The following is a 12,319-nucleotide window of genomic DNA, read 5'->3' on the forward strand; positions in this document are numbered from 1 at the left end:
CTTCCTAAAGTAGGAAGTTAGATCTTATATTTCCTTCATCAAGTTCTAACACTTATACACGTATTAGTGAAAAAAAAAAAAAAAAAAAACTCAATATTTCCCTTATTGCAAAATATAAGTGTCTACCGAAAAATTCGGTAGTTTCACGTAATATATTCTTCGAAATTTCGAAGCCAAATTCATTAAAAAGTTAATAAAAGCGTATGCCAAACCAAAGACCCAGTACTTCCCTGCAAAAGACAGCCCAGAAGGTCGATGGCGATGAAAAAACGAAAATCAAGTCAGGAGGTAGCAACAACGTATGTTGACACTACCGCGACAGAGAAAATCTGGTTCTAGAACGGTAATCGTTCCTATTCCTGCCACCCAGCGGCAGGGGCGGTAGATCACCTGACCTACCTGCAGCGTGTGCCGCGAAATTCGAATTTCTGTCGGGGACGACGGAGTCTATAGCTAAGTATATATCTGCTGGGTAAGTTCCATGTACAAAAACATATTTACTATTAAATACAAATTTTTTTTATTTTATAAAGTGATAAATAAAGATTTCATACCATAAGTGTTTTTGAACAATACCCCGGTAAATACAAAACTGTCAGAGTGAACGCATCCTTCTCAATTACTGTACTACAAATGGCTACGCAATGTTTACACTTGCTGTGCGATTGGGGTTTCTTCAAGTTACTTTATTTTTTTTTCATTTTATTTAAGGTAATGGATGTTCTAATGTATTATTATTGTCGTATTACAGTCAGAAATGTTTTTAATACTGGTATTTACATACATAGTTACCTCAACAAGGCTGTCATTGTTATTAGCCAACTGTAAAGCCTGGATTCCTGTACCGATATGCCAAAATAATAAAGATTCACTTTTTGTTACTGTTAGATAAGTCGATCCCCTAATTTTGGCATGATTTTTTGGGGCTAAAGGGTCGACTTATACGCCGAAATATACGGTATGTACTCTGTCTCACATAATGTCTTTTTATGAATTTGCTCATAAATATATCAAGGGGTTGCTGTTGGTTTTAGTTCTATTCTCTTATAATAATATGACCATTATAATTTTAATTTTTCAAATAAAAGTGCAAAGAAATATTAGAAGACATGCACCTTCATTCTCGGTAAATTTACATAAATATTTTAAAAAAATATGCTCAGAATTTGTTACTGATGTTATTTCTTATCTGCTTTGCTACTGAGTGAGGCTGTACTTATAATTTTACAAAATAAAATTATTTTTTAGAAAAGCCATGTAAAACTTGGTAAAATTCAAGATTGTTGTAAAAGAGCCATAACAAGGAGTTGTAAATATAGTAATTTTCAACTTCTCGTGGAGGTAGGAAAAGATTTTTGTAGAATTTCTTTTCTTACACCATGTATATCTTCCTCTTTCCATTGATGTGCTTTTTTTCTTGAATTGGCCAACCTCAAAGTTTTGCCAGCCTGGGAAGCTGCATATTGGTTTTTTTGTCCCGTCTCCTAAGGGTTAATCTTTTGATCTAATCTAAGAAACCACCACAGTCCAATAACCAGAAGCTGAGCAAACCAATTCATGTCTATTGATCATTTGGCTCAGGGAAATACAGGCCTTTAAAAACTTGAATCTATAATGATGTCAAACAGCTGGCATTCCAGCTTTTTAGGAAATTGGTGACCTCAACATATGCAGCATGCTGCACCTCCTTTGTATGGAATATAGTCCCTTATTAGAGGAGACCTTCACTGACCTGTTAGAGCCAAATTTATAATATACCTTGTCATGAAATTTTTCACTTCTCATACTACCATAACGCTATATGTTGACACAACTGCTTTTACTGCATTAACGCCAGATACCATTTCAAGCAACCTCTTGCTTACTCTGATATAAGCATTTATGTGGAGGTAAGTAGAACATTTCAAAGTTCAGAAACTTACTGTTTTCATTAGAAGTAGATTTCTTTATATCTTTATCTGCCCTGACATGACTGACTGATATATATAATCTTCACTTCAGGAGGTATTTTATTGTATAGTTTTGGTGTGCAATGTTCAAATGCTCTCTCACCTATTTACAATATGTTCTAGGTTCAAATAGCCTATATGCTTCACCAGCATGTCTGATCACAATATACAATTCAGGTCTAAAGAAACTTAAGCAGTTTCTGAAATATGTTTGTTCCCCATATTTCAGCGCTTTAAAGACTGTAAGTAGTATTTTGTATTCTATTCTTGCTTTTAATGGGAGCCAATGTAGCTCGATAAGTGGTAACGTAATCCTTTGATTAATCTGGCAGCTCTATCTTCTCAGTAGGTAGCTAGGAAGACCGTAGTATATAACATTGCAGTAGTCAAGCCTCGAAAGTTTTGGTTACAAATTGCTGTTTTCAGAGTACACGTATCTTGGTTTAAATACTTTCTGATAAATGCAATGTTTCCAATATGAGAGTTATAGGTTTTAACAAAATGCAATATATGATTTTTCATCAATATTTTATCTATAAATACTCCCAAGTTTCTAACTGTAGCTATAATGTTTTTGGATGAAGAGCCAATAGTCATTCCTTTGAAGTGTTCATATTTTCATAGTGCACAATCAGCTCCAAATAATATAATACTCAGTTTTGTCTTCATTGAGTTTTAGTTTCTTCGTTGACATCCACTTTTTTATATCTATCATTATTGCACCAATCTTATTAATGGCATCATCTACAATTTCAAGAGGAAAATAGAACTGAGTATCATCAGCATACAGTTTATAACTAACCTTGGGCTTGTTTAGGATTCTAGATAATTCAATTGTGTAAATGACAACTAGCAGTGGACCCAGGAGAGCCTGGGGGTACTCCTCTAGTTAGGCCTTTTCTGATTTCACATTTGATATAACTACTGTAACCTTCCTGTTTTCTAAGTAGCTTTTGTACCATTTGAGCACATCATCTCCAATGGCTACAGCTCTCATGTCTTCAAGCAGATTAGGTCAACTGTGTCAAATGTTGCAATTAGGTCGAGCATAACCAGGATTTCACATTTTCCACTTGCCACAAGTTTTATCATATCATTTGTAATTGCACACAATGCAGTTTCTGTTGGGTGATTTTTCCTGTAAGCCGACTGATCATCGGGTATAATGTTGAGTTGTTTTGTGTTTCAACATTTGTTTGTGAACTACCGTTTCTATAAATTTTGAGAAATATGATAGGTTCAATATTGGCCTATAGAAGCTAAGATTTTCATTATCACCTTTTCTTTTACTTTATCCCACTCAGAAATATAATATGCTAATAAGACAAACACCCGACACACACAACTGATTGTCAGAACTGCAAGACACACACACACACAAAGTTAGCATCACAAATGAATGCCCAAAAGCAATCACACTGTTGACTAATATCTTTATGGCTATCTTACATAAGAAAGAAGAAGAAGAAGAAGAAGAAGAAGAAGAAGAAGAAGAAGAAGAAGAAGAAGAAGAAGAAGAAGAAGAAGAAGAAGAAGAAGAAAAAAAAAACCTGTGCAGGTCCTTTCTTCTTTCCCATCTTACTACATAAAACAAAAACAATCACTTTCAGAGAGCAAGAATAACTCCCAGTTAATCAACTTGACAATATCCGTAATGCCTTCAAGGTTTATTTATTATAAAGGATTAGTTTATCCAGACCTCTGAGTTTCATAAAGCTCTCAAAATTAAATTATTTACCTTGATAAATATAACAAAAGGGTTACTTAATGTTACTCAACAGAGATATATATGGTGGAAGCATCTCTGGTAAATATCAAGAAATTTCCCGAATGTCGTGAAGATAAAATTCAATTCAAATGTGAATTAAAAATGCAGCTGTTGATGAAACTGGCTTTGCATCTGGAAATCTTATTGTTTTTACATTAGAGACCAACTCCTTTATCTAATGCTTTTCTCTATTTTCCCATGTGCCCAAGCACATGGTTGCAAGGGAGGATATGAATTTAAGTTCATAAAATCTTCTTTAGGAATACATTAACAGCATTTCCCAGTTGTGTGACAAACTAAATATGTGACGATCCCCTTTTGTTCTTCAATTAATCAAGAAAATAAAATAAATAAATAAATTGCAACAAAATTGAGTACTCTCACTGAATAGCAACGCAAGTGCTAATCCAAAGAGAGAAGACCACAAAATGTTCTGCATCCCTATTATGAATCATTACCAGATATTCCCACAATCACACAGGACTAGAAGTTACTATTCTTCAAAAGACATACTGAAGTAAGTCATATGGAACTCCAGGCAATGCAATTTTCAACAATAAATACTTACCTTTATTGTACTTTCAATCTAAACTCCTGTAAAAAGTGTCTCACAAGAACAGGATGGATAATAAAAATAATAAAGTCTCCCTTTATGAAAAAATACAGACAAGTGATGATCATGCAAGACATTAAATCAGACATAAAAAGAGAAGGTTTAATCGTGCAAGACCTTTGTGATGGAAACAAATGTTTAGCCTGTGTCCAAGACACTGAGAATTAACAAGATTGAGATACAACTAGAAAAAACTTAATGGATATGTTCCTCTGCTGGTTTAAATGCCAAAGGTTATAAAATGCAAAAGAAACTAGTTAAGCTAACAAAATATTAGTAGCAATATTATAATTAAAACTCCTACATTTTACTTCAGTTCCAACATCACCAAATTAATGACCAACTAAACTACTATGATGAATGGAATGGATTACACACTACTTTACTTTCCAAATAGCAAGGATATTGCCTTACTGAATCAGTAATCACTATATTTAAACCTTAGTTGTTCTCTTCCTTATAAACAAACTACCACCCTCACCGAACCATGGCATGCTTAACTACGAAAAAATTAAGGAAACAATGGTGAATAAGTGACACCCCTTCATATAACTGAGAGCACAGTGCTGGCCCTACAAAAATAGAAAAGAACCAAGATACTGTGAAAATAAATCTCAGATCTACGGATGGGAGGAGACACCTGTTCCTCTCTACGAGCTTACAACAAAATACTACGAGCAGCAACTTACTCTGCAGCTTCCAAACTCTTCTTGTCCACGATGCTAGAAAGAAAAAAAGAGAAAAGCGCTTGGGTATTAATTGAGCATTCCGGCGATGATGATCCTATTTAAAAAAAGGCGACCTTCACTGCTCTGTCACAGATATTAGTGCCTGGTACATGCTGAAATATGCAATGTTTAAAAGCAATCCTAGACATACATATTTGAGGCTTTATTCATATTAGTTTTTGTAGACGAACAAATGTTAAGATTTAAGATTTTAAGAGCAAATGTGAGAGTGAAACATTACGCATTCAGTATCAAAAATTATAAAAACACATGGACTTGCTGGTTAAAATAATCTTCCCTAAATGTCTTCTTACATAGAATATTGGATTAATTAAGACACATTTCACAGCAAAATAATCACAAATGTCTGGATTACAACAAAACTCTCAAAGTGGCAAATAACTGCAATGACAAAACATCCTGAAGTGTGCTTCATATTTGAGGTATCCAAAAGAAGGGGGTTAGGGGAGAGGAAATAGAGAATTTCAATTAAACTGGATGGTCTTGCAAATCTTTAGCACAAATTTTGGTACCTAAGGGCAGAAGAGATCAAGATCAAAATGAAAAAAAAGCAAACAAAAGTAGGCTTAAATTTAAAATTATGATAATCCCTATATGTATTAAAATGAAACAAATTAATCCTTTAACACTTCATGATCAAGACACAAATAAATCATCATGCAATCCTTAGAACATTGTACAATATACTTCAACTTCAAAAAGATATTCCTCAACTATGTGGACATTACAAACAAATCTTAACTCTACACTTCCATAACAGGAGTCTCTCTTATATTCACAGTCACAGGTTTAGCATATTTGCATGTCCCCCCCCCCAAAAAAAAACTCTTCTAGGGAGTTTTTCCTATTACTGTATAAACCATTTATCCTAGAAAAGTAACCAGACTAACAAAATATATACACTATATATAAAACCATACCTTGTGATGATGACACGGATGTCTTTCTTTAACTTTCTTATAAGGTCAGTTTTACCAATTACTATTCAAATGCAGCAGTGAACTACAAATGTGATCAGTTCAGTATGCTTTTCTGCTGATTTCACATAACTACTTGGGTACATCAAAGAAACATTGTGACCCTTGTTTATTTACAAATGAAGCTTAGTGATAACCATTCAAACTGATAGTATTAAAAAAAAACTGCACAATTACAAATACAGTTCAAATAAAATTTAAATCTCTATGGAAAAGTTTAGGTAACTGTGATGCATACACAGAAGTCTCACATTGTAACAGATCCACCATCCCATCATAGTAAATTTTCTTAATCATTTTATTACTCGGATTTTGTAGTTATTAAGTTCTGAACAATGATAAAATCACTAAATATATGATGATCTAGTCGAGTGACAGGAAGTCTACGAAAGATGAAAGACATCCCTTAAGTGATCCAAGTGACGCAGCCAGTATGGAACTGCTTACTCACACTAGCTACCATTCTTACAGGGTGTTTTGAGGAGCAGGTGTTTCTGCTGGCACAAGGCCAATTCAATTTGACTGCAACACAGTCAACAGGAATTTACCATAATGGCCTTTCAATGTTTTCACCTTCCCTTTCAATATTGTTTGAGGACAGCTACTGGACAATTAAGAGTGCAAGTCTCCAAATAAGAGCAATACCTGCAATTCTAGTTTTTATTCATGCACACAATAAGAAAATAATAACCTATGGTATGTTACATTAATCTTACAGCACTGCATTTACAAGGGCATGATGACACTTTTGACTGACCTGTTTATTTTACTTTGCAAACTCCCTTACGAAAAATATCTAAAACCTTGACCCACAAAATCATGTTCGTTTTTGTTGTCGATACAGAAGCTGAATAATGGGAAACTGCACTTACCTACACAAGTATCTGCACACCCAAAGACATGACCCTTATCTTATAAATAATAAAAGAAACTAGTACAAATACATCAAACTCACTCGCTAGTTATGGAAGGCTTCCTGTTTTCCAATTTCTTTGGTCGACCAGGTTTGCATTTGAGGGGGGATGATGGCGTTTTGTCTCGATTTCCAGCCATGAAATGTGAAAAAATTTCAGTCTGTTTAAGAAGGTAATCGAACCTCTTTGACCTATCCACTTCCATTTTGTTTTCATATTCCCCACCCGTTTTGCTGGAGGATGTTGTTTCAGCTGAAGAGGATTCATTCTGAAAATATATGAATTGCTAATAAGGTTGAAAATATATGAATTGCTAGTAATGTTTATGTCAAAAAACTTAGAAATAAATTAGGATACTAGTCCAAATAAGCCACTAACAGGTCCACATAGCAGCTCATAAATCAACAAATACAGTATAGTAGTATATCAGACTCTTTAAAAAGTTCAAATATTAGCTTTAAGTCCAATAAATTCTGGTATCAACTCAGACGTATAATATTTGCTGTAAGGAAAACCAGACTAACTATCCAGTTATAAGAAATGGTACAGTCTCCCAAAAAAGTTTAAATAACCCATAAAGTGTGATTTCATTTAATCCATCATTTAAAAATGTTCCCAACTAATAAACTCTTGTTCCTAGAGGCAGTAATGATAATTCCTTTAGGCATGGGTAACTTAGTACATCAAGCCATCCCATCAACCCTCAAAAGTTAATGACATTTTAAAAAATTAAACAATTGTACATACTATATAGTAGTATATACTGAATTATTATAGTACACACACTACATACTTTGGTTAAAGATCTTGACATATAACCAAGCTCACTCTAATGCTTAATTTAACATGAGTTTTGTATTACATCAAAAATGAATGTGCATAGTTAACTCTTTCTTTACTGACAGTCTGTTTGGGGTGTACATAGAGTACCATCATTCAAGACTATTTACTGCATAGTACTGGGTACAAGAAGTTAATACGCATATATACTACCAAAGTTCCCACCCTTTCTCTTTTCCACTTTAGACCTCTTATGATGCGGTTTGAAGGGTTTGGCGCAAAATAAACAGTATTGATGTGCTCGGGAAGGTGGTATGCACTGCCAGGTATATGAAGCAAAATAGCCATTATTGCTGGCTATCTAGATTCAGACATCTGGATATATACTGTGCATACATACATATACTGTACATAGATAGATAATACACTTTTGTAAGTACGTATTTGGAAACAAGTGTAATCTCTCTCTGAAATACATGAAAAAAGAGTAACATGGCAACACTCATTTGTGATATCAAGTGTGGCAACTGTTGGAAGGAGAGTCTGGGTACGTTATTTTGCTTCTGGGCAGTAATCAAGGAATATGTTGTATAGGCTCTGATGCTGTTATTTATTAGAAGGATAATTGAAAAAAGATGTAACCAAGAGCCCATGTTTGTTTTTTATAGACATACAAGTGTGAAAATGTAAAAAATCTTCTACACAAGTATAAATCCATTTGTAATTTTGTTTTTCTGCGCTTCTCTTCTCCTGTCTCCTTTCTCTGGAGATACGTCATACGTGGAGAAGAATGATTATACCAGCCACCTAAAGTAAGACCCATCATTGAAAAAATCAGTTCGGAAGTGAATGCAATCTCTACAATTTGTTAAGCTTCTCCGTAAAGAAGAGGATAAGCAAACTAAATATCACGCTTGGTTACAATAGCCTAAACCCTCATTTGGCAAAATATGTGCCTAATTCCAGCAAAACTCTGTGTAATTTCTTGCCGGTTCGCGGCTTTATAACGAAAGCCAGCGAAAGAAAATAAGCTGTGTACTCAATCCATTTACATACAAATAGGGCAGATCTACGTAATAGGGCCGTGTAGGGTATTACCTTGGAAACTGACTTTTTAATAAAGCAATTTGAATGCTTAGGGTAAAAAACCGCATGGTACAGGGGTGGACCATGTACGATCAATGTGTACAACCCCAAGAAAAGTACATTATAACGCGTCCTGACACCGGAGTAGAGGTCTCTAGCTCCGTTTCTCACCAACAAGAAGTTGCATCTGATGCCCATCTCCAATGTCAGGACGCGTTATAGGCTAATGAACATTTTTGGGGTTGTACACATTGATCGTACATGGTCCACCCCTGTACCATGCGGTTTTTTACCCTATTAAGAATTTACTGCTATTTTTTGTTGGGACCGTTCCTTGCAGTTTGTGAAGACTTCTTGATTAGAATTGCCGCAAATAGACTCCAAAGTCCAACAGATAGTCAAATACGCAGACTGCTGTGACACGGCAAAATATCCAAAAATAAAAATTCAGGTCTAAGCATAAACAAACGGCATAAATATTAGGCACAGGATATAGGTACGGCAGCCGTATCCCGATCGTGGTAGATATTGGTACGGCAGTGAATTGCGCATGCGTCAATTTCAGACTTCCTGCCGTCCGGCAAATAATATAGTGCAGTAAGGGTACGGCAGATTCTGTCATTGGTGCCGTATTTGCGCTCTTGACTTGCTGTAGATACGGCAGTTTAGCTGTATCCGTTTACCAGTTTTGCTAATCATACTGTATTATGTAAACCAGAGTTTCGGCTTTTAGGTGGGACAGTCACGCTTTTTGAACTTCTGTCCCTGTTTTTTCAGTTAGCAAAATGTCCCTCCCCCCTTTTTTTTAGTTTGTTTAGCTTTTGTGAATTTTGTCCCGTTTTTGTACTACCAAAAACAACCACTATCCCGATTTTAATAGAATAATGCTAAAATTTGGTTTAACATTGCCATTTCACTACCTGGTAAATTCTATCGTCTTCTCCGACAGCTGCAATATACCCAATGAAGTGAATTAAAAGAATATTGTAAAGTGTATAACGGCCCTTGCAACTGTCGATGTCGGGCAGAATAAAGGGCCGAGAAAGTCACCAAAGGTACGATGGTAGTGTATATATTTATATATAATCCTCTTTGAATCTCCTCTTCGGAATTCTTTTCAGGGCCAATTCGATCGTTCTGTGACCTACGTATATACCATGAATACCCAATTTTTGAAAGTTTGAGTCTTCATAGATGTCTATGGCTTTTTCAGCTCGTTAAGGCCTAAAAACATCTGTTTTTCGGCGAAAACTAATGTATTATTCCGCGGTTCATGCTGTTCCGTCACCATTTTTCTTGCTGTCACTGATATGCCCAAAGACTGTGTATATACTTCAGTATATAGTCTTTGGATATGCGTGAGGCGGTAAACAACGGTTAGCGCATTCGCAATTCACTGCCGTACCAATATCTACCGAGATCGGGGTACGGCTGCCGTACCAATATCCAGTTCGTAGCTAAATATTAATTGAATGGTGGGAATCAGGCTGCAGTAGCCTAGTAGCCTTCAGTAATACCGGTCGTACGATCTAACTGAACTTAACCTTCATCTAACCTAACCTTTGATGCTGTCGCCTACTAACCTAGCTTGGGGGGAGGGGGGACCTCGTCCGACCCCCTAATAACCCAGCCCAAGTCGTAATAGACAAAATTCCCTCGTCAGGCTATACAATTACATGACAATATTAGAAATATTAACTTGGAAAAATGGCATACTATTCTACTCAGGACTGATGTACCGTCGTACATTAGGGTACCCTACCCTAGATACCTAGGATAGGTACTACCTACTAGCCTAGGTACTACGTACCGTAAATCACTCATCCGAAAACACACCTGGATTTTAGCAAAGGGCACTCCAGCGGTAACAATTTACACATGAAGAAAAATAAGGAAAATAAATAAAATATACTCAATAAACAGCAATCATCAGGCGACAAACGATAATCAAAGGCCCGAGGTAAACGAACTTGCTCAGGGATGCTTTTCTTCCCGCGTTAATGACAACAGATGAAAACCTCCGTTCGAAACGTCCATATTTATCATTTAAGCAATATTCCTGGCACCTCTACTTACGGAGTTTTCCTCCCCGACGTCCATGGGTTCTACTGTGTCCTCGTTGTCTGACATTTTGTTAAAATTCGACCGAAAATGAGGGAAAAATCGAGACCACTCTTTAGTGTACACAACCCGGCAGTACACTGGATATGATAAGTTCTACCTGCTGGGGTATTAAATATTTAATGGAGTATTGTATCTCAACTTCAATGTCCAAAATTTGAATAGGCTTCAATTTCGGGTTAACAAATTATATTCAGATTTCATACTGTCAATTATTTTCATTATGACTCAGAGTTTATTTTTGTCTTTTCATTGCAATCTCCATTTCCACTGTAAATAACAAGAATATCATCAAATTATTCCTTTCCTTAAATTATGAGAAAAAAATCAATTTATGTTTGTTACTAGCACAGTTTTCGTAAAAAAATGATCGCGTCGACAAACCAATTAGGGATAAAATCCAAATGAAGTGCTTCAACTTCTAGTGTGAGGGTCACTAATGATGGTGGAACTTAGAAAGGTAGGCCAATGTCTATGAGATCCAAACATAGACAAGACAATTTTGATCGTCCAAAACCCTAGTCCAAGTGAGACCTAAGGCAGCTAGACCTATGTAGAAGGAGCTCCCTACACCCGAAAAACACCCCTCCCTAGCTCGTCCGAACAGGGAAAAATTACCACAGCATGAACTAGGTTTGATTGGAACTCTGGGAAATAAATGAATATACCAGAAAACTATAGCATATGGCCCTTGGCACAAGCACCAGGAAAAAAACAGTGAGGAGCAATTTCCGTTGCTTGAGAAATGTGAGAATTAAAAATGAGGATTAAGGAGCTACAGGACTTTAATTTAGAGAAATGGCAGATGCAATACATTAGCAAATATTTATTGAACGGACATTGCCCGGTGTCCCTTTGTGTCCCTAAGTATATGCTGTTATATTCTGACAACCAATTTCGACTACGAAATTTTTATTCATTCAAATAAGATGGGTAAAGTTTCTGTTTTATTTTTTAACAGACTTGGGGAAGGGCTGCCGTGGACTTTCATATAACCTTAGAGAGAGAGAGAGAGAGAGAGAGAGAGAGAGAGAGAGAGAGAGAGAGAGAGAGAGAGAGAGAGAGAGAGAGAGAGAGAGAGAGAGAGATTAATCATAACAAACAACAACCGATAAATCAGGGTATATGCAAATGATCACAAATATATAAGGCAGGAGAAAGAAAAAGTACTCGAGATGACACTTCAATAAGGATGTGTCATCAATATGCCATAATTTTGCTTTAAAAATTATTTTCCTTTTTCATCTTCTTTGTTTTGCCCTACAAGAATGAACACCAGTCTTGTCATACGGCAACAACAAGCCAGAACCATTACTTAATCAACGCGCGCTTCTCTTTCCATCGCGTGGAATTCCTCTCACG

General features: G+C 35.9%; 1 protein-coding gene across 1 annotated transcript in view; it reads right to left on the reverse strand.

Annotated features, from left to right (window-relative positions):
* LOC135202994 (chromatin-remodeling complex ATPase chain Iswi-like) overlaps window positions 1–11,070 on the reverse strand; it is a 95,876-nt gene extending 84,806 nt beyond the window's left edge. The window contains 3 exon segments of the mRNA XM_064232539.1: window positions 5,020–5,052; window positions 7,012–7,238; window positions 10,913–11,070. Of these exon segments, the coding sequence (XP_064088609.1) occupies window positions 5,020–5,052; window positions 7,012–7,238; window positions 10,913–10,966 (314 nt within the window). The 5' untranslated portion in view covers window positions 10,967–11,070.
* Between the last annotated feature and the right edge of the window lie 1,249 nt (window positions 11,071–12,319).

The sequence above is a fragment of the Macrobrachium nipponense genome, chromosome 33, assembly GCF_015104395.2.
Source record: "Macrobrachium nipponense isolate FS-2020 chromosome 33, ASM1510439v2, whole genome shotgun sequence".
NCBI classification, from domain to species: domain Eukaryota; kingdom Metazoa; phylum Arthropoda; class Malacostraca; order Decapoda; family Palaemonidae; genus Macrobrachium; species Macrobrachium nipponense.